This window comes from Molothrus ater, chromosome 4 (genome assembly GCF_012460135.2).
Source record: "Molothrus ater isolate BHLD 08-10-18 breed brown headed cowbird chromosome 4, BPBGC_Mater_1.1, whole genome shotgun sequence".
In the NCBI taxonomy this organism is placed as follows: Eukaryota; Metazoa; Chordata; class Aves; order Passeriformes; family Icteridae; genus Molothrus; species Molothrus ater.
This window is the reverse complement of record NC_050481.2, coordinates 65,259,813-65,283,606: the sequence shown is the minus strand read 5'-3', so window position 1 is coordinate 65,283,606 and position 23,794 is coordinate 65,259,813. Positions and strand designations below refer to the sequence as shown.

Genomic DNA, 23,794 nt, shown 5'->3' with positions numbered 1-23,794 from the left:
GAAAAAGCCAGGATCCACTCTACCAGGAACAACAACAGTCTGGTAGCAACCTGACTTTTGGTTTAACTGTATTTGCTTGATGATCTGTTTTCCTTCTGCCCAATGCTGATAGTTACCTATGTGGCAGTGAAAGATTTTTATAAGTAAATACTCTTGTCAGATATAAAGCTATCAAGCACCTGGACTGTATGGGGTGAAGGACACATTTCTATGGATTGAAGTTTTCATTTTGCTAGTAAAAAAGGAATCCTGAGATGCTTGGATACTCCTTTTTAGTCATTAGAACACTATTTCATGAAGAGAACTGGCTTTTTGCTATTTAAAATGAAGTAGCAAGTTTTAAAAGATCATTAAAGTAAGAAAACACCACTTCAGAAACAGACTAAACACTGAAGATCCACTTTTCCTTCCCATTACAACTCTCACCCAACCCTGCAAACCAATCCTAACTCAAATAGCTGAATTCTGGCTGATCTGCATTCTCAAATCTGTTATGCATTTGTGAGTTACTTGGCATTTCACGTTTATTTCATGTGTTTTGGTAGATCCTTACCAGATTAATATTGTATGTTTTACAGGTCAGATCATCCAAGCTCTGGTTCTGCAGCTTTTCTGTTATTAGTGTTACCATGGTAGTTGTTCCTTTTCCACTGCTCACAAAAGTGTTGGAGGCTCTTCAGTCTCTTCTTTCAATACTCATGAGCCATTTCTGTTTTGGTCTAGAATCTTGAGATTTATGCTTCCATCTTACTGCCAAAGTTTATTTCCAAATGCTGTCAGTGTATCATGTCTGCTTTCCTGTAAAATTGGATTAGAAAAAAAGGAAAAAGTCAGAAAAATTCTCACATATATAATAATTAGTATTGTAATAACACAACTCTTATTTGGACTAGTCCCTCATGCAAATATATCACTTTGTGACCTGTGCTGATGGCCTGGCATTGCAGATTACACATCTCTCCTCATGAAAGAATACTCCTATTTGAGATTTCACTGATTAAGATTTCAGAAAGGAGATGAGACTCATTAATGATGCAGATCAGAGTATATGGTTTGGCTGTTTCCTGCTACTGAACTGCTTCTACCTCGGAGTTTAATCCAAGGCACAGGGAAATCTTCCTCTCATTTAAACTACTGAAGCCTAAGCCAGGTATATTGGAACAGCACATGACACAGGCACTCACCCACCAAACTGTTCTGCATGTTTAACACTATTTGGCATGTTAAAGCAGTCTACATTACTTTTTCATCACTAATCCCCTCTTAAAAACAAAAGTGAAACAGTGGGTAATAAACACTATACACACTTCCAAAACCCTCAGCTACTTTTAATATCTTGCCCTGTGGTTTTTTCAGCTTTTTCTTTAAAGGTTACATAATTGTTACCTGTCAGCAAACACCAGATCTGGTAACCAGGACAGATTCCCATACACACAAAAGTATCACAGACAACAGCTTTGATATCTTTATTCTGTGAGCAGTCATCTAAATCAAAAGCACGAGGTTCATCAGCTACCTCTTCTTATCTTAAAAACCCTCTACATATTTTCTCTCTCTAGTGGCCTGCATTAACCATTCTTGATGATTTAAGCTGGCCAAGCATGTTCAGGGACCACTTATGGAATCTAAAGTGAGAAGAGATCTTCTTAGAAGTATTTCCAAATTTAAACATGAGGCTTTGGGAAGGAACATTGATGCCACCAGGACCATAAGCTTACTTACATTTTCTAGTTTTAACATCTACAGTTTAAAAAAAAGGCAGAAAATTATTCTCAAATAACATTTCCATAAAATATTGCCTCTTCTACACTATTAATTAGCTGTTTAAATAACCAGTAGTAGCAAGCAAAAAAAGCAACTTGAGGCTATGATTCAAGTTAAACCCACTTAAATCTAAGATATTAATATTAGTAATGGTGATGTTAGACTATCTTTTAAACCTGTTGCCTTTAAGTACATCCTCAGATATGCTTTTCATATGCTAACCATGCACTATTTGACCTTCACAGCAGTCTGTTACACACCAGCCTCCCTCAGCCTGAGAGCTATCCCATAAATGTAACTTCTACCCAACTTTTGGCCTTGTTCCTATATCTATCTATATCATTTTTTTTGCTGTTAGATAGAATGCTTAGAAATGCTCTTCCACCACAAATAATGCTACACAGACAGCTGGAAATTCAGCTGGTCTGTTTTTACTTCATGTGTCCTATCTTTAAGAAAAGCACACAACTTGAAATATTTACATCATGTTCTGAAATTACACCAGGTCAAATATTAAAAAACCCTCAAGTTCACACACTCACTGGTAAAGGTGGCACCTACACTGCTCAATGTGAGCAGTCAAAGCAAATTGTGGCTCATGAAGTGCTGAAGCCAAGTTTGAGGGCAAGCATGTGAACACAGCAGTATCCAGAGCAGCCCAATCAAACATTGCTGTGCCCCTTCCAAACCTGGTGGAGTTTAAAGTAAATCAGGAAATCCAGAATAGAAGTCACAAGAAAGGCTGACTGGAGGTCAGATGTTGTTCCTTTACAGGTTGAAAACATACTGAAGAACTTCATAACTGGTGCAAGACTTTCAGATCCATGTTAAGGACAAATGGTTCCACTAGTAAGAGGCTACTGCTAAGAACCAGCTGAAAAGTTCAGCAGACGTTTAATTACTTCTATTAGGAAGAGCCATAGAAGAATCTGTAGGTTTTTATTTCCTCAAGCAAAAAAAATCAAAATCCAATAAAGCTACCAAAGATGGGAGAAAAACTAATCTGTAATCAGTTAATTATATTTTGCTTAGTACTTCAAATGTTTCACTGCAATTTTAAGTCAGCTTAATACAAGCTAAAGTAAGGAGAGACTAGACAGAATGACATTAGACTTTAGTTAATGAACCAATTGAATCCAAGGATAAAGGGAAAGCAAATGAAATCACAGAAGCACAGCACTTTCAGAATCATGCTGAACTGTAGTTACCCACATTCATAAATCCTACCAGCTACTGAAATTAGTATTTGAGCACTGCAACCATTCAGGCCCTTTCTGACAGCATGGGACCCAATCAGCTCTGAAACACAGGCAATGTGGAAACCCCCCCAGAAAGTTTCATTTTAGCAGCTCACACTTACTATAATAATTTTTCAAATGGAGACATGCTCCACTGACAAAGTTTTATTTTGAAGTATGGGGCAGGGACAAAAAGGTGCTATTAGCCTGAAAAGCCTTCATCGAGCTGCTCCCACTTTCTCCTGCTCCCCAGCACAAGTAAATTCCATTTCTCAATTTGAAACACAACCCTGATAGCAGGGCTTGTAGCTCAGATCAGAAGCACACTTCACAAGTGAATTCCCTTCTCACCCTTCTTAAATGTGCTTGATCAGTACATTGGTATTAACTGTTTTACACCAGAAATCTGTTCTTACTGGGCACTCCTTGTTAAGGATGACACAACAAATGTTTCAAGTGGTCAAAATGTCACCATCACACTCCTACCACTGAAATGTCACCATCACACTCCTACCACTGAAAGTCATTCTAGGTTGCAGTTTGATGTACCTCAGCTGCCAACACATTCTCTTCCCTGGCTATTTGTGGCCCACAGCAGAGTGCCAGCACAAGTGTTTCTGCTCATCACAGAGAACTAGATCAAGGAATTTTTATAGCTGGGTGAAACCAAAACACTTCCTTTTGTTTCTGGGAAATGTTGTTTTCCAGCTGGATCAGCTCCCCAGAGTGGTTTGCCATGAACTGGACACAAATGTTTGTGTGGGAGCATTGTGGGATGCTGACACTGCCTGTCCAAGTACCTGTCCAACCACAGTGTCAGAAAGAAAACAAATCCCCCACACAAGAAAGCCAGTAGAAATCAGCATTTCCTACACTGAGGCACACATATTCTACTTCAATTAGAAATTAGATACCTCCTCCTGAAGCATGGTTTGAACGTGTTTTGCTCCCATCTTCCTTTCCCAATTTGGACTCCTTTGACTGGTCAAAGCTTACCAGCTCAAAGGGGTCTGAAATCCTCCCTGCAGCCTCAGCACCTTCACTCAGTGACCAAACTCCTGCTTCACTCTGGTTGAACTATGTATACTCTAGAAGGAATTGTTTCCCTCATCTTTGCTCATTAATACTGGCTGCCAGGAGACGAGATTTTCAGAATGACTTATCTGTGGTCATTTTAAATCTTTGTTATTATGTATTTATAAGCTTTTTGTCCCTCAGTACCTCCTAGAGGGAAGCTCCTCACTTAATTTTCCTATTTTTGAGGGTTTAGTTTATTTATTTTGAGACTTTCTGCTATGGTATGTGTTTAATGGATCCACAGAGAGAGAGAGGAAACTGTTTACTTTATGCACTTTTTCCACCATGCTATTTTTCTAGAGCTGCTTAAAGGCAGCCAACTTTATTTTTCAGTCTCTCCTTATCATACTCTTCATGCTTATCAGGCTGAATCCCTCTCAAACTGCTCAGCACTTCACACTAATTGGATTTTCAGTACTATGAACCATTTGACCATCCCTGTTAGGGCAATGAGGATGCTGCTGAATTTACATGTTTTCAGCTGCCTCATGGCAGAGATCTTGGCACAATGCAGTCCTGCCCTGGCCTCCAGGGAGCCTGGAAGGACAGCCCACAGGTGACACAGCTCTGCTGTCACCACAGGCAGCAGCAGCAGAGCCAGGGGCTGCCAGTTCAAACAGGAACATCCTCCAAGCCTCGAGCTGATAACAATAGGCCTTGGAGCTCCAAGTTGGATGCAGTCCTACAAGATTATGGCCATCCTTCCCTGAGCACCCCATCCTTTGTGGAGCCTGATGAGGTAGGACAGTGAGCAAGCTGAGACCTCCAAGATAAGCACACACAACAAAAGATGTTACTCAGTCTCTGTCCTGGGAGAGCCTTAATCTTCCTACGATCTCCTTGAGCTGGGGGGCAGAGGTGAGAGGTGGGGAGGAAGAGAAGATTTTTTTGTTGTTGTTGAAAGGCAGACTAATCAAAAGGAATAAATGGAATATAAAATTCAAACTCCAAATGCAAGCCAAAGCTAACATTCCTCAAAGCTGGAGAATGAGCTGTGATGGAATCAGTATCACTGCCTCTGATTTAAAGTTCTTTTCTATTCATTCTGAAGGTTGAGAAAGGTAAAGATTCATTATTATATCTCTATAGTACTACTAAAGGAGAGAGCAAGTTCAGCTACAAGTAGTAATGACTTGTAAAATGTCTGCCAAAATTAACAGTGGAGATAGAACAGAAGTGCTCATGTCACAAATTCTCTATCTTCTCAGTGACATCACTAGTGTCTTTTTTGGGGAAGACTACTAAAAATACAGATTATCCAACCTCCCAGTCAATTAAAGGATGTCAGAAGCTCATTCAGTTTGACAAGCTACTTTCAAAGAGATGAAGAGTCCTGATGAAGAACACAAAGCCAACACAAAAAAAAAAATCTCTCCTTGGCTCTAAGAAAGTAAGGCAGCCAGACTCATTTCCAACCCACTCCTCCTCCTCCTCTGCATCCTGCAGGACAAAATGTTCCAGCAACAGCTCATCTCAATGGGAAAATTTACATTTGTTTGAAACACTTCTAACAATTTCTTCTCTGTTTCTGGAAGTTCTATCTTGGATAAAGAAGAAGAGATCACAAGATTTTTAGATGATTTCCCCATAACACAAATGTAGGTGCTTCTTGGTGATCACTGTTCCATTCTTTTCTGCCCATGGCATTAAAATGACCTGTGAGAACACAGAGGGTTGCTCCCTCTGTGACTTCACATTATTTTCCACTCTTTGCTCTGAGTGCTGCATGGAAACTTTATTACCAACAATCCCATACATGCACTTAGCTTGCTCCCAGCAGAAGAAAAGGATTAGCTGGAGTCAAAATTCCAATTGGGATAAGCAGCTCCTTTAAAATATTACCTCTGCTTCAGCAAGTCAAAGGAGCTAATCACTGCAGCAGTACTAACCCCAGGTCTAGGTGATCTTGCTACTAGACCCTAGATCAAAGGTGATGTGATTTTTTTGCCTCTGGCACTTTCTGCAGCATCCAAGAAGCACTTCAGAATTGAAACACCAGATAAAACTGATCAAATTTTAACACAGCATCATCTGTCCCATCCCACTTATGCTTGAACCAACTCTAAGCTGGAAGACCAGCTTTTCAGAAACTGCTAAGCTAATACTTTACGCCATCTGACAAAATTTCTAAGTTTCCTGCAATGCAAAATTCCAAATTCCAAAAGGGAAGAGAATATTCTATTTCTAAAAATACATATTTACTACAGTGCTAAGAAGTTCATAGAGAGGCTAAGCATTCCTTACAACATAAGTCTATTATTAATAACTTTTAGCCCAGAAAAGTTGTTGAGAGCAGGCACTTAAAAGAGAATTATTTGGATTCTATCCTTTCCAGCATTAATCTGCAGTGTGGTTATTCTGCAAACCTTCCAAAATTCCACATCAAGTAAAAAAAAATCTGTTTTAATTAGAAAGCTTCCTACAGCTATAAAGTTATCAATTAACATTTTGGGGGATTGGTACTAAAAAGGGACACCTCCATTGCCAACTTATTATACTTCAGGCATCCCCTCAATGCCATTAACTAGCACCCCTTTATTTTCTGAGGTTCTTTACAAAGAGGTTTTTAACAGTACACCAAAATAACAGTTTCTGACCAAAAGGGACAAAGAGAAAGGAGTTTATAATCCTAGTTTGTATTCTGTAGAAACTGTTTCACAACATCTAAAAAATTCTGTTTAAATTGTAGTTGTTCTCCCTGAAGGGTCCAGATGTTGACAAAATAAAGCCTTAACACCACACTCTACACATTCTAGAACTCTCAACAAACAAACCAAAGAACCCAGTTTGCAATTTAGAGTTTCTCTAAAAGGACTGAAGGCAGATTCCACGAGTTACAGAACCTCTTCTCTTTCTCCATGCAGTGCTTTCATAAACCAGTTTTTATTAGAAGGAAACTTCAGTATTATGAAGTGTTCAAAGCTTGGATTCAGGTTGACACAGCTCCAGAACAGAACACCAAGAAGGGACAAGAAAAATAGGCTAGAAGACATCCTTTACATCAAGTTATGGCCACTGGAGACAAATTTCAGATATTCCACAGGCTCTAAAGCACAAGGAATATCAAGAGCTCAGAACTGTCTGCTGAAGAATATACACCATTAATGTGCAAGGCAGGACTACAGATCACCACTCTGAGGTTAAAATTAGTGTTTGGGTTCTTAATGCCCCCAGAGACAGACAAGACTAAATATTAGGTCCACTTACCTCAAATGCAGAAAAATCACTATTGAGCCCAGAATTTTACTGTTTGACCCTACAGCATCATCACTAAGACCAGTTGATCACTAAGGCAGCTGAGACAAAATATAAACTGTTACTAAAATAAAGCGGCGTCCTACACACTCACTTCTACTCCACCTCCCACACTTCAGATCCAAGAGCTCCTAATGAAAAGGAAGGGAAGCCTCAACCATCAACCACAGCCTCTGGATCCCACTTTACTTCAAAAAGACAGGTGATATGCTGGAAAGAAGTTAAAGGTATCACCTTACTTTGGTATTACCTTTGATGGTATGGTTTCCCATCCTTAGCTGTACATTTCACCCAGCTTGGCTGAGGAACACATACAAAACAAAGCCCTAAAATAATTTAATACGTTTTGAATTAGAACCAAAATATTTTACATGATGAACTGTTGTCTGTAATAAATACACCCCTTTTACTTCTCAAGTTACTGTCAGTAGTTTGGGTTTGGCTTTAAAGCAAGATGAGAGTCACCTTCCAGAAAGAAAAAAGAAGGGTGGAAATAGGCAATGTTCAACTTTTGTCACAGTTTATAAAGTACACTTCTCAAAGCAACAGAAGTGGTGAACTAAGCTCAAGAGACTTTTTCCAGGTCATACCTAATTAAAGCAGGGAATATATCACTATAGAAAACTAGGGCTGAACTCAACTCAGCCAGAGGTTAGAGCATTTCTTATTGCCAACTCATATCAGTAAGAAGTCAGTCTCTCAGGTTTAAACCTGTCTTTCAGCCCTGATGAAGGCCAAATACTCATATCACAGTCAAGTCATCCTGCATCTTTTAAAGTATCTTTGTCAGACAGGACAACAGATGAGCTGTGCCTTGTGTCTGATGCTGTAGAAAGATGCTGTTCCAAGATGCTTATGTTACTTACACTCTTGCCTAAAATAATCCACCACAATGACAAGGCAAGGATTTCATTAATTTTGCTGAAGAATATTTACATCTACTCTGTTTGGAGCTCCATTTGAATGAGCCATCAGTGCTGGCCCATGACCAGTCACCTCCCTGCAATGTGAGATTTGGACACTCTCTCCTCAGCCCTACTGCAGAAAGCCCAAGGCTACAATGAAACATTGAGGAACAGAATCTGATCTACTGAGGCTTGAACACATGAACAGCAAGCCCTTGGCTTTTGCTGTAATTATGAACTAAATGAACTAACAGTCATTGTTTCAACACTGCACTACTCAAACCAAGAGCTATTGCCTGTTTAAGCAATTCAGAACAGAACCTAGTGGGCAATCTCCACCTTTTTTACTGTAACCTTCAGTGAATATTAGTAAAAGCTTAAAGCTCAAGTCCTACACAAATTACTTTCACCTCCACATCCTGCTTTTATAAATGTGCTATTTAAAACCAATGGAAGTATTTACTTCATAGACTCAAATAGTAATTTATACTGATAATATTAGTGTTTGGAGAAATCTACCAGACTTTCACTAAAGCAAGTGATCCAGACTGTACAAGACTCATAAGATTTTTTTTCTAGGGCTTCAAGAATGAAAAAAATAGATCAACTGGCCCTACTGCCAAGATAGTTGCTTCACTTCACCATTTAGAAAAGCCAGAGAGGATAAAAAAATAATAATGAGTAGTATCACCTACTTTTGCTTAGTGTTTGCCCTTAAAACGGGGAAGTAAAACAGACACATATGCATAGTTCATAAATACCCAGGACTGAAAAAAACAAAGGAATGACCCTTCACTTGTATGGCAGTGACAATGATTACCCCACATACATCCTGCTTCCCTGTGACAGAACGGAATAACACCAGCACTGAAGTGCTGTTCTATTACCAAAGCCTGTGGGCTTGGAGCTGAGGGATTACACAAATCTCTTCCATACATCCTGCTCCCAAAACACACACAGCTAATAAACCTCCTCCTGTTTGCCTTCAGGTTCATTCTGAGGAGTTTCAGACATCTGGTTGGCTTGTTTAAAATAAAAAGCCCAACTAGTAGGTTTGTTTTTATGATCCCAAGTGTGAAATGTTCTTGCTGGAGGCCTCAGGCCAGGTGAAAAACACTTATGTTAAGATGCTACTTCATGGCATTTCAGGGATCTAATGAGCTATATAATCTGCACACAGGGAAGTCTCCCTCCATTAGCTTGCATACAACTATGGAAATTAAAAATGAGGAACCTATGGTAGTCCAAATATTCTTCAGTAAATAGTACAGCTGGTGAACTGCAGATAGCACTAAATTTATAACTCAAGTTCTGAGCAGTATTCTGTAAATATCCATACATCCCAATGCTTACAGCAACGTGAAGCACATTTCTCCAAGCCTCACTGTACTTATTTTTCATACTATGAGTAATAGTTCCTTCTCATGACCAAGTATTATGTCCAATTTAGCAGCTTAAGAAAAGTGTCTTTGTCTCAAAATTGGAACTCTCCAGAAGATCACTGTGCAACTATACTGAATGAGCATATGGATGTGTGTACCCTTATTTTAGCAGTTCACTGTTTACATATTTTCATATAAAACCCTAAAGAAAGCAAATTACAGGAAGAGTTTACACAACAGTAAAGTCTATGGAGGCTTCCATAAAAATAGCTAAAGCTTACTGCTACATTATCTGTGTGGAAAGAGCATGGAAATGCATTGAACAGATATGAAATATGGTGTGCAGCTGACAACCAAGTTCCATCTCATGGCCCAAACTTGTTCTCTATCACGGCTCACCATCTGCAATTTGTCACTGAAGAAACCCTACCTCATGTGGCAGGAGATACCTCCTCAAGAGGTGGCACACAAAGATCCCAAGTTCTACAATACCCATCTAGTCACCAGATCCATTAGAACCCAGAAAATAGAACTCAAGTACCACACAGCTTTCAAATAGCAAAATTTTCTTTTAAATAAGAGGTCTCGGTATCACACTACAAATAGCAAAACTGAGTGGTAGTTTAAAGAATTTCTTGTTGCTTTGCTAAACTATGGTTCCTATCAACTTAGTAGTTGGTTTCCAACTTGTGTTTTGCACATACCACAAGCTTTTGAATGGTGAAGTCTCTGAAGGGATCTGCACTACATATAATCTGCTCTACATGTGACCTCTCACTCCACAAATGACCCAAGTATGAGAAGACCACAAATTAAAGCCCATTAAAATAATGGAATCAAATACAAAGACAAAGGCAGTACACATCAATACTGTGTGTGCTCTCAGCATTCAATTCAGACATTACTTCAAGTGTCACCAGGGACATCCCTCTTGCCAGACCTATTAAAGGTACTTCAATAAAAATTAGTTCAGTTGAGCTGTGCAGTTCTGACTAGTTCACTAGACTGTTTGAAAAGCCAGGTAACTACTTTGTCTCGATGCAGTCAGCCTTGAGCAGCACAGTGAACAGCTGGATCCAGGAAATGCTGAGGTAGAGGGCAGGACACAAACCAAGGGCTACACACTGCAGTAGGTACCTAGAAAAAGCACTTGTAACAATTACATCAGCTAGTGAAATTTCATGAGACAAAGTTACACCATGTCAGAGAAGGAAAAAAAAGTGAACTATTTTAGCTCCATTATATGATTGTTTTTTCTTTAAATACTGTAAGAACACCTTTGTGCTTGATGGAACAGCTCAGTATTTTCTGTGTACTACCCCAACACTACCTGATGTTCAATGAACAGCTCATTACTTCTAGCAGCAAATTCTATAGAAAGATTTACTTGTCAAAGGGGATCCACAGAAGTCACCAAAACTCCAAATTACAAAGTTCACTCATAGAGGATGGGCTACAAAGCCTTAATGTAAAACCATGCCCCGATACAGGAAGCAAACAGGCACGAGGTGCCAATTAGTACACAAATACTATAGGCCATACTTCAGTCAGTATAAACCAAAATAACTACTTTATTTGAGCACAAAAATGCCAGTACAAAAATGAGTGTTGAGGAAGGCCTTCACTTTTAATCCTCCCTGAGTGGGACAGAAATGTAGCAGCTTTGAAGGGCACAAGTTAAGTCACCTGGCAAGTCCAGCACATAACATTCACAGACAGCAACTGTGCAAAGGAGGACAGGACCAAGAGTGTTGGAGGAGAAATGGAACCTCCCACTTGGGCAGGTACCTTTACAGCATTCTGACAAGATCAACTTTGGTAACCAAGCTGAAGCACAAAACAGTAAAGATTTATCTGATGGAGTCAACAGTACCAGAGATGTGGTCTTTCAAATGATCTTTCAATGCTGACAAAAAGTGCACCCATCTAAGCTTCCTTTAAACTAAACCTCTGAAATTACACCTGGCTTCCTGGTATCTTCACACATGCAAAGGTTAAATCACTATAATCTGCAAAAAGCGGTGACATCTTTTCTGCTGAAGATCTGAAACAAACAACTGTGTTGGGGAAGTCACTGGCTGAGCACCTGGACTCAAGAAGAACTGAAGTGATAACAAGTTCTGACAGCTGCAGCCTTTTCTGCAGGTGCAACAGGCATTTACTTCATGGCAGTTTGGCTCAGTTCAACAGCCAGTTCAGAACTCAGAAATAGGTTTGGTATTATTTGATCAGCTTGTGCTCCAGTGAGAAAAGAACAAAGGGAAGGTTCCCCCCAAACTAGTTCCAAAGTTTAAAACTGTCTATTTAACAGGACTATAAAGTTTAATCTCAAGAACACATGGAATTTTGCAGCCAACTATGTTAGTAAAATTGGAGTATCATGCTTTATACAGAAAAACCTGCCACAGCCATGAACACACCTTGAAAGAACTTTTCTGAACACAGCCTCCCCATAATCCTGTTTAAGGTCTAACACTTACAAACAACTATTAACCTAAAGTACACTCTGCACAAATTTCACCATCCACATTGCCTTTAACTTCCCAACACCAGCTGATGCTGCCTTGCTGCTCTGGTAAGATTTTGTGGGCTCAGAGTGGTCGCTGAGGTAATCCCATCTAACAAACACTCAGTATCTTTAGCAAAGGACTATCAGACTTCCTAAACCTCTGCTCAATTTAACACTGCAGCATGGTTTCAAAGTGTATCTGTCCATCTCCTTAGAGCATCCAGTGGAAAGAATGAGTGGAAGACTCATTATTCCAGCCTATAGCCAGGCACAATAAAACTTCTAACTACACTCAAATACACGTGTGATGAGAGAGAATAAACTGCTACACATGCAAGGACTATAAATAAGGCAATGATAAGAGCAAGTCTAAGGGAATTCTTGAATGGCAGAGATGTAAAGAAAGTTTAGAGAAGGAAGTGCTGGAGAAAAACCAACAAATAGCACTTATAGACCTGTGTCAAACAACCCCAACAGAGACAGGGCTCAGAAAAATCCATTTCTATGCAGCACAAGATTTATTATGTGCATCAAGTTTGACAGGGGAGATAATATGAGAACTAAGATTTCAAACAGAGAAAATTGCACCTATAGAGACGTCAAGAAATACTTACAAATACAAATCCAAGAAAAATACTTTACTTTAAAGAAAAGCTCTTCCAAATAGTGGAGCTTATCCTTTGACACACAACTTGCAATGAAAGAGCAATTTCATCTCAAGAACGGACAGCTTCAAAGAACTCTAACTACTGATGACTTCAGTTACTCTAACACCTGGGATTATTTGCAAGGTACTAGATTCATGCTTTTATGTGATATATTTAAATACAGACAGAAACAGGACATGGTTGGGGCTTTCTTAAAACAAACAAACAAGGGTTTGGACAACAGTTTGAGGTTAGGCCTGTCTTCATTCTATACCTGAATTAAGAAAAAGGTCAAAATTCATGCAATAAGTCTTTAATTCTCCCACATTTAAGCAGAACCTCTGGGAAGAGTGGGAACCTTTTGTGAGCACTGCAGGTGTGCAGCACCCACCTGGCTCACTGGGACATCAGTGCAACAGGGGTTAGGGGCAGGGAGGAACCTGTGAGCTCACACACCTACATTTTACAGCCTTGTGCTGCTGGGAGGTAAGCAAAGGCATCCTTGGGGGACAATCACAGCCAGAGAGCAGCTGCCAGTGGTGTGTGGGAGAACCCAGAGCAGGAACCCAGCTCAGTTCCATTTCTGTGCTTCCTGTGATCTGCTGCTGGCACAGGAGCCTTGTTCTATGTAGGAGAACAGCAGGAAGGACTGCAAGACAGCCTTAAAATCCTGCATAACTCTGACAAGTTTGATAACTGTTCTGCAATAATAAGGATTCAAGTGAGTTCTGAAAGGCACACTCAGGCAGGATTAAATTAACAAACAGGAAGGCAGGTTCTTCAGAAGAGGGCTGTGAGCTAGGTGAGATCAACAGGCTGACCTTGAAATGAGTGTTAAGCTGGTGTAAAAAAGTCCAGTGTAGGGGATGCATAAACAGGAATATCAGCTCCAGGGCACATGGAACCACTTTTTCACTCCACTCAGCACAGAAAGTGTCCACTGCAGTACAGACTTGGGTTTTGAGCACCACACTTGAAGCCCAATGTGGACTAACCTGAGAGAACAACAGGAATGATCAGAGCTGAAAACACATGATGTCTCAGGAAGACCTGAACACACTAGTTTTATTTAAAACAAACGTATCACGAGGGTGGAGGGCAAGACAAGGAAACAGGAACATTGCAAATAACAGTTCAAATATTTTTAAAGAGGACTTACTACAGGGGAAGGAATAGCTGTCCCTTATGTCCAGGGAATTTGGCAATAAGCTTGACCTGCAGGAAGGAAGATGTCTGGTTTCATATTCAGAACAAGTTTTAATACCGAGGAAAGCAAACCACTGGACTAAAGAGAAAGAAGAGCTGCTCAAGGTTCTGTTATCAATCACATTAGATGTGCAATACCAGTATGGGGCAGGAGACTCCCTACCAGCCTACACCTTTCACAGCCCTACTTTGCTTTTTAATGACAAACTCAGTTTCAAGCCCCTGTAATGTTTTTGCTTATCCTCCTACAATGTTTTTTGAGTTTCAATGAAGTTACTTTTCTGATTTTTCACATTAAAACTTCAGGACTTGCACAATCAGGTTATTGTATTATTACCAAAGAAAGTCACACCTGCCCCACACTTTCTCCGCACAGAAATCAATCCCCTCCTCTGGCAGCATGCAAGTTTCAGCAATATTACAGTATCCTGCTGCATCCCTCTTGTGACCAAGAGAAGCCAGAAGCCCATTACTTCAGAAAGACAGGCGTGCTCTGCCTTCTAACAACCCAGCAGGGTGATGTAATGGATTTCACTGATGTGGTGTCAAGGCACTGTCACACAAACATGTGTGTGCACCTTTTACTGCACTGCCTCAGGCTGGTTTAGGACTTCCTGAGGATGGAAAATGCTGCACACAGCATCCAAATACTCCAAAACAAAAATTAAGATATGCAGCATTTTACAGATGGGGAGTTGAAGCAAAGAGCATTAGTTACAGCCAGAGGTCACATTTAAACTGCAAAATCCGAAGTCACTAAAGCACAGAGGAATTAACTCTTAAGAGGTCAAGAATAAACAGGCCACCTAAAAAGCATAAAACAAGACAAAGCACTATCCTTTTTCATGCACTGTAATAGTTTGGTGCTACAAGTATTTATCCAGGTACTTCTCTGCTTTATTAAAGGACATTCTTCTGATTTGTGAAGCATGAAAACAGAAGAGCAGCAGCAGTTCACCTTACCCTCCCACAGTTCAGCAATTTCTTATCCAAACATTGAAGCAGAAAAGTCTGGTCAGGATGGGGTGCTAATGGAAGAGAAGGATGAAGTCAGCAGGCACATATGCAGCCAAGCTCAAGCAGACTACTGTGCATCCTGAGAAGGGAACAGGCCAGGCACCAGGCTGGCATTGGAACGTGCTGGCTCACATTCCAGTAGTGCCAGCAACACCCCTGTTGTTGTCTCCTCACCTTTGGGAGCCTCTTACAACAGGCAGCAGCACTTCAGTTCAGCCTCCAAGCTACTCACACATCTCAAACTCATCAAGGTTCAACTCTGTTGTTTCATTTCATGTTTCATTTTTAAGAAATGAAAACATGACGTGTTGGGTACTTGTTCCTTTCCCCCTTCCCACCACAAGAAATACATGATGTACTTTAGTCAATTCATGTAAGTAGCTCTTGAATGCTGTTTTCATTACCCCTCTCTCCTCTCATCTACTAAATACTGCATCAGATGACACTCTGAAGCACTAATCTGGAGGCATGCTCACACACCAGTACCCTCCATTCTAACTGATAGCAATGAATCACTTGCCACTACTATCACACCGGGATAATTAGGCAAAGAGGTTGCTTTTTTTTTAAACCAGGATTGTAAATTTAACTGTCAGTTCATTAAAAACATTGTACAAACATACAAATAGATCTCAGGTATCTAAATGGAGACCGGCACTTAAAAAAAATCAATAAATCACACCCTCAAACAATCCAGGGATCAAAACTTTGCTGTGTTATGGAAACATAACAAGGTACAAAAACCACCTGCAACCTCAATGGCCCTTTACATACTGACTAAGAAATGCTGAGCTGCAGAAGGCAGAACCCCAGTTCCAGATCTATCATCCTGTCCCAGCCTTGTTCCCACAATTCTGTTTCATAACCTGCATAACACCTGAGGCTCCAAACCTTCACCTCTCCCATATTCTGTGTACTACTCTTGGAAAGTGGCAGCTGATAATGCCACAGGGTTTGACACACAGCTTTTGTCACTTGCCCCCTTCCTTAAACACAATAAACTTTCATCCCTCTAAAACCAAAGGAGGTCACATAAACAGAAACCTTGAAGGAAGACAGAGAAGTGCATTTTTCATTGGGGAGTTAAAGGAAAAAACTTATTTTAAAAAAAGAATTTTCATTCTAAACAAACTTTTGAGAGTAGAATAAAGAACAAAAATATCATAGGGTATCTAGTAGTAAGTGTATGAGATGGATGAATACTTAACCAAGACAAATCTAAAGCCACAATTAAGAAGGTGAAACATAACACATGTGCACAGCACTGAAGGAATGATTTAGAGCCACTGACATCAACACAAGCTGTGCAGAGCAAAAATTAAACACACTGCAATAATAATCTGAACTGCCCAATTAGGTTAAAAAATACATTTACCCTACAAATTAAAAAACCTCCCAAACCCCTCGAAGGCATTAATGCTGTTCACAATGTTATTTGAGATGCAAATTAGGGACCTAAAGTTAATATAACACCAACAGAAGTTTCTATTATTCCTGTTAATGGCTAAAGGGGAGGTGACAGTAGAAGAAAAGCCACAGCCCTGTTACATGAGGTCTTATTAGGACAGCACACATTTTCCTTAATTTTTAATACCTTCACTTTAATGCAGAACAGGGCAAGTTAAAAATGTGATCTTTTATAACCCAAGAAAACTGGAGTGAATTAAATAAATAGCAAGTTGGCTGACAAGGGTGGCTGGATGAGGCATGTCTTAAGGAGAAACAGGTATTCCTTTAAAAAAATGGAATTCAGATCCTGTCTTCCAGCATCACAGATCTCAGGCTAAAGCACAAAAGTGAAGGTACAGACAGTGATGCTGCAGTTGTTTCTTCAACTATTTCCTGTACCAGCTGGGTGCTCCAATTCTGAAGCTCAGCAAATGCAGGAACAGCTTTCTTGCAGCTCAAACACAATGATGTGTAGGTCTTGGTACACAGAGTCAGTTTTGCTAATGACACTTGCAGTGAAAGCTCCAGGCCAAATAAAAAGCTGCAGTTTGATTTCACACCCTTGGCTCTGTCTGCACAGACAGACACACACACATTGAAGGGCAGCTGCCATCACTGGCACTGGGTGTCCCCAGCTCTGGGCTGATCCATCACTGACAACTCTCCCCAGTGCTCTCCTACAGTTTAATTCTCACAGGAACTCAAACCAGTGTTGTCATATCAGGTTCAGAGCAATGATGGGAACACCAGCTGATCAGAACAATTGTTCTTACTGTTAACACCCAACCTGCCAAAGCATAGCTGCATTTCACCAGAATACACTCAAGTTCAAGCAGCAGAAAGCCAATTATATTAATTTTGTTTTTATAACTCAGTAAATATCCTAACTGAAACATTTCCTATTACCTTAAAGCACAATATTCAACTGCTTGCTTAAAAAAAGTGCTGTCAGTAAACTGAGAGCCATAACCCAGATAATGTATTTAGTAACAACCCTGCCTACTTCCTCCCCTCAACCTAAAAATTAGCAGCAACATGGCCTTCAGAAGTTATTTACACCCACTGCAAAGCATTAGCAGTTAGCTGAGCAGCTTCTTGCCAGCTTGCTAATGATATTATTCCCCAAAACAACCAAAAAAGACAAAAAGCACCAAATGTAGAAAGGGCTATGTTAAGAGTTGACAGTTACCTTGATTTCAGATTTCTCTATACTTAACAGTACCAAAATATCCAGCTGGATAGTCACAAAAAAATGTAGAGCAGCCTAGAAAGGAGTTAAAAAATATGCCACACCCCTCCCTTTCTTTTTTACAGGCCTCCTCTTGAGTGAGAAGAAAATCCTTAAAGAAAACCATTTTCTGAAAAATGACTGTCTCAATTCCCCTAACAGAGTTTATAATTAAGAGAAATCAAAGTGAAGGTGGTTTTTGTTTTTTTTTTTAAAGACTCATCACTGGATTGCATTTCTTCAGTGCTAAGATCTCCTTAAGAACACAAACTTTGTGACAACCAAAAAGCAGATTGTCCATGTCAAGGGCTCCCTCACAGGTGTGCAGAGTCAAGAGATTAAAATTTACCTACCAAGAAAGTATCAGACACTGCACTGACTTCAAGTACCTGCATTTCTATGAATTTCATGAATTCTATTCATGAACAGGGCTTCCTTGTGCTGATGAAGCCCCTTCAGGGGTGCTCATAAAGCCCTTCACAGGTTTTTGTGAGTAGCTTCACCCCCGCCATAAGGTTATGTTACAATATCTAAAGTAAAAGTTGGAGATAATCCCACAATGGACAGAAATCTCTCACAGTTAAAAACAGAGTACCTGCAACATCTGGTAACTACCAGATCTCAAGAATGTAGTAATAAAAAAGTCCAAGAAGCTTATTTAACAAAAATAAAAATTACAGTTTAAAGCAAGCAAAGTTTTGTCTAAAAAGAAAGCACAGAGCTTGTGAGCTTGCAGGGGAGAGAGAAGCTCTCTGTTGCCAAAATACAAAATTTCTGTTTATATTATGACCATCAACATACACAAAAAGAAATGCAAATCATAACATAAATACTAATATTTTCCACTAAAGGCTAAAGGAGACTTCTTACTAGTTTTTAAGACAACTCAAGGCAGAACCACAGAGGACAAGTTTTTAGAACAAAACTCAAAGCCAGCATCAAAAAAGTGGAGGAGCAAGGAAAGAATTGTGTTTGGAAAGTTTTAAGTACACCATGATTCTAAAGGGAATAATCTATCAAACCACAGGAGGTGACTAGAACTGCCATCATCACTGCTAACACAAAGGAATGTAGATTGGGGGGAGGCAACAGAGGAAGGGGGAGAAAGCACAGAGAAGGGAAAAGAAGGAACTAAAAAAAGGGAGCCACAGTAATGGCTACCAGACTCTCAAGGAATTCCTAAAGGAAAGAATAAATCCTTCAAGGTTTTGTTTTAAATAAAGCAATCCATGCAGTAAATTGCAGTCTTCTCAGCACAGTCAGGCTTTCAGTTTATCTGCCCACCATATTTTCATAAATATACTTTTACACCTCTACTAAACTTCCAAAGCTTAACACAATGGTTGCAATAAATATTTCTTCTTTCAGCCTCCTCATTCTTCTGAATCATAGTACCCTGCAGAAAAACAGCTTTTTGAAAGGAAGTAGGGAAGTTTAACCATCCTGACCTTAAAATAACCCTTTACAATCATTTAACCAACTTTAATTCCCCAGTCAGAGAGACAATAACCATGGGTTAGGCACTGGCAGGTAAAGGCCACTAGAGGACTGCCAGATTACCACAGGAACATCCTAAAAAGGTATCATGTCATGAGGGGGCTGATCTTGCAGATCACTGTCTGGAGTTTGTGTCTAACAGGCAACATTTACTTCCATATGATGAAGAGTAGCATCTTGCTACTGATGCAAAAAAAAATAGGGCTCATTAAAAATAGCAGACATGTTAATATGAACAGCATTTCAAGGAAATTCAAAGTCAGTGAGTAGTGAACCCATTTTCTAGTCAGAGTTCCACCAGCTTGTGTAGAGCTACTTAAAATGTATGTTTTTTTGTCTGAGAGCAATTCTTCCAGACATTTTTTGGAAGCTCAGTAACTGTAAGGATACAAGCTCTTTGGGCTCGAACAAGCACACTGCACCTCCAATAAAACCAGATCAAGTAACATGCTTCATCAGGAAAGTTTTTGTTATTCAGCAAGCATTGTGCTCTACATTTCATAAGCCCCACTAGAAGCAAGCAGACCATTCACAATTAAAACACACCCAGAAACATTTCAGCTTGCCACAAGAGATACAAACTTACTGGTTCTTGCCAAAAATGGCAAATTTTTCTGACAAAAATATTTGCTATCAGTCAGGGAGGCAATGCAACAGCATTGACACTAATAACTGTTCTCAGGAGCTAATTTTAAGGTAGGCATAGCAAACCAGAAAATGGATTCGACCAGCTGGCTCAACCCGTCCCAGGCAGAGGACTTGGTGAAAGCCAGGGACAGAATCACCCGGTCCCTCTCAACCCTGCAACCCCAAAGCTGGGGTGCTGCTGCAAACTTCTGAATGCTGGCATGGGGATGTCTTTCCCTAAAGGGGAAAAGGCCAGAACTCTTCCATCCCACCCCCAGGAGTTCAGATCCCTGAACCCCAATCCCCAGAAGCCTCCACAGCGGGTGCCTGCTCTGTCTCATAGGACCTAAAGCGACCTCCTGAAAGAGCACCCAGAATTTCAACCACACATTTCTATCCAGCCTTCCAGCAGGCCAGAAGACATCTAATAAGCCAAATAACCAGAACAAAGCCATGTTACTGCCCTTAGAAAAGCTGGGATAACACAAAGAGCCCATTCACTCGCCCACTGAGCCCAACTGGTCCCTAAACTTCGGGGCCATAAACTAGAAATCAACTTTCCTATTGCTGAGGAGAAGGGAAGGAAGAAAATAGCCACTGTTTCCACCCTGGAATCATTATGGAAGGCAGCTATTGTGGAAAAACAGGCATCTCCACAGAGGTAACTCTATCCTTGAGCTAGACAGGGGGGGAATCGCCTCAAAATCGCCGGGGTACGTGCCTGCAGACATGTGTTTCCAGGGCAGCGGCACAAAGGAATGTCCGAGCCCCTCCGCGGCCGGGCACCTTCCCTTCCTTTCCCCGCACGGCCGGGCCGGGCCAGGCCCGGGGAGACCCGGCAGGGCCGCGCAGCCGGCCCGGATGGCGCCCAGCAGCCCCCGGGAACGCCGGTAACTTCACCGGGGGCTCCGGGCTCGCTGCCTCCCGGCGGGGCGGCCGCTCCAGCTCCCAGCGGGCGCAGAGCGGCGGCCCCGGGGGTGCGGGGGGAGCGCGGCCCGGGCCGAGCACGGACAATGACAGCAAAGCGCACGATCCGATCTGCACAGCGCTTTACCTATGTGCCGAGGTAAGCGGAGCGATGAGCAGCCCGCAGCCCTGCGGCAGCGGGAGGTGACGCTGCGGGGAAGCGCAGCCTCGGGGTGACACCCCCGCCCCGGAGGGTCCCCCGGGCCGCGCTCGCCGCCCCGCCCGCCCGGAGCTACGCGGTGCGTACGGCCTCCAGAGCTCCGCCAAGGGCTGCGAGGATGGCCGGGCCGCCTCCCCTGTGCCTCGCACTGCCTGCGGGCCGACAGCGGGGCTTCTGCCTGTACGGCTGCTGCCTGCAGGGCTGTTATTGCCTGCAAGGCTGTTATTACCTGCAAGGCTGTTGCCTACACGGCTGTTACCTGTTACCCGCACGACTGTTGTTACCTGCCGGCCGCGCTCGTTGCCCCCCCCGCCCCGCTCTCCCCCCCACCACGGCAGCCGCCGGTACCTGAGCGGCCGCGCCGCCTCCCCCGTGCGTATGGACCGGGCTGCTCAATGGCAACCGAACAAAACACCGCCGGCCACGCCCCCTCCACCGCCCGCCCGCGCCCATTGGCCGCGCCGCCCGCCCGCCGAACCTTGACCCGCTCTGCCATTGGCCGGCGACGCTGTCGGGCCCCGCCCATAAAGGGGCGGGGGGCGGGCGCTGCCCCGGTCGCGGCACGGACGCGCAGCTGTGGTGCCGGGTGGGGTGGGGGACGCGCGTTGGACTACAGCCCCCAGGAGGCCTTGCGGCGGCGCGGCGCTGTCATTGGCTGAGCAGCGCGCGTGCGGAGGGGCGAGGGGGGCGCCAAGGGGAAGATGCGCTTCGCGCGCGGGGGTGATGACGTCATCGCGTGCCCGGATAGAGCCGCAAGGGGGATGCGCACCCTCCTCCTCCTTTTCCTTTTTCTTATCTTCCTTCTCTTCTTCCTCCTTTTCCTCTTCCTCCTTCTCTTCCTCTTCCGATTGCTCTTCCTACTCCTTGTGGCTCTTGGCACCCTTTCTGCCCTTGCTCACTTAACTCCTGGCCCAGCTGTGGGCTCTGGTGCATGGGAAGTTGTAGCTCATCTGCTTCCACCGATCCTTGTCCGTATCCTTCGCAGGGATTCGGCTCCATCCTTGTTATCACTTTTTTGTTCGCAGAATTCCCCATTGAAAACAGCTCACCCCCTGAAGCATTTCATTGCTAAATCCTATCCAAATTTAGATTTATTTTTTTTTTAAGTAAGAGTGAAGTCATGATAATGTGTTTGCCTGTCACAAGCAGGCCGAGGTGCGACGGGAGCCCCCGGCCCGAGCCGCTCCCGCTGTCGCTGTGGCCGTGCCTGGGGCCGGCGCTGTGTCCGTGTGCCTACACTGCCCTCTGCTTGCCCGCTCCCTGCTCCCGCCCTCAGCGCCGGGAATTCTGCCCCAGAGAGAGCGGGGGCTGAACGCCGCCCCACAGAGAGTAGGGGGCTGAAGGCCGCCCCAGAGCGGGGACAGAACGCCGCCCCACAGAGAGTAGGGGGCTGAAGGCCGCCCCAGAGCGGGGACAGAAAGCTGCCCCACAGCTGCCGCCCGCCCCACAGAGCCGCTCCGATGGGAGCTTCCCCGTGAGTCAGGCGGAGCGAGGAAGTGGGATGTGTTTGGACAACAATTACACCGTGCGCTTGTCGGGGCAGAGGCTGCTTTATGTGGGTGCATAATCCTTAACGTCATGAGAAACCAAACCCTGATTTACTGCTGCCCACAGGCCCAACATTACCGCGGTGCAGGTATTTCTTATCCACGGTAACTGTTATCTAGCTCTTCTTGTGCCTGTGACAACCATCTGTTGTTTCAGCCTTCTGCGACCTGTTCTCCCGAGTTTGCACATGGAGTTGTATTTCACTCACCTTTCCTTCGACCCACGAGTTTTTCAGCTCAATTTACCTTATTTCCCTGGGAAATTTTGCTGAATTACAGGACAATGCTGCAAGAGATATCCAAGTTAATGTTGCAATGAAGGGTGCAAACCAAAGTTGTCTTTCTGGGAAATGCTTACTTTGGCTAGCTTACTTTCAAATTTGAACCTTAAGAGACCAATAAATTAGACCCAATTTTATTTTAAACAACATTACCAGGTTTTACTGTTGGTCTTCATCACTCTCCTCCCATCTTTTACACTCTGTACAACCCCACAGTACTTTTTTCACATAGTTTTCCAAGATTCCTTCCCCTGGTTATACAATGAATATTTAAATCAGTGTTCTAGTTCTCTGTAAGATCAACACATACCTCTCTTCAGAAAGATCTTGCAAGTGATTACAGGTACACAGAAAAAAGTACACAGCTTTCTCCCATTGCTCAGTCCTGGCTCTTGAAATGCTTTGTGATTGTGCTCATTTTGCTCCTGGCCCAGTTGTGGATTCTGGTGCATGGGAAAATGTAGCTCATCTGCTTCCATGATCCTGTTTGTATCCTTGGCAGGGATTTGGCTCCATCCTGTAATCAGTTTTTGTTCTCAGAATTCCCCATTGAAAACAACTTATCCCTGAAGCATTTAGTTGCTAAATCCATATCCAAATTTAGAATTGACAATTTTTTTTGTGCTTGTTTTTAAATGAAGTCATGATATAATTTCTCTTTCACAACCATTATAACTATTCCACTCGAACACAGCATCTCAGATGTGAGATTTTGAGGTAAACCTGGTTTTCCTTTACCTATGACTTTAACCATTTCCATAGCTTGCAAACATTTGTGTCTCCATGATACTTTCCTCCAGACTCCTATTTCTGTTTCAAAACCAGAGTGAACTCTGTGTATCTGAAATTGAAGTTTCTTGATTGCAACTGTTCAGTCACAGCCGTGGCTGCAGTGTTGGGGGAGGCAGGTGAAAGGGGCACAGCTGCACTTCCCCAGCAGCCAGGGCTGCTGCTCTCAGCTTCCACAGGCTGGATATTCCCATCTAGGACAAAACTTTGCAGGAGTTAAACTATCTTATGCATTAGATAAATCCCTGAA

At 42.5% G+C, this 23,794-nt stretch overlaps 1 protein-coding gene across 4 annotated transcripts in view; it reads right to left on the bottom strand.

The window, feature by feature from the left end:
- FAM53A (family with sequence similarity 53 member A) overlaps positions 1 to 21,339 on the bottom strand; it is a 70,064-nt gene extending 48,725 nt beyond the window's left edge. Inside the window, exons 1-2 of one of the 4 annotated variants that reach the window (XM_036382638.1) lie at positions 21,276 to 21,339; positions 554 to 798 (exon numbers count right to left, since the gene is read on the bottom strand). In XM_036382638.1, the coding sequence (XP_036238531.1) occupies positions 554 to 631 (78 nt within the window). In that variant the 5' untranslated portion in view covers positions 632 to 798; positions 21,276 to 21,339. Of the gene's footprint in view, positions 1 to 553; positions 799 to 13,598; positions 13,673 to 13,936; positions 13,985 to 21,275 lie in introns of those variants that run through there. The other 3 variants (XM_054514738.1, XM_054514739.1, XM_036382639.2) reach the window with 3 other exon arrangements.
- Positions 21,340 to 23,794: the final 2,455 nt, after the last annotated feature.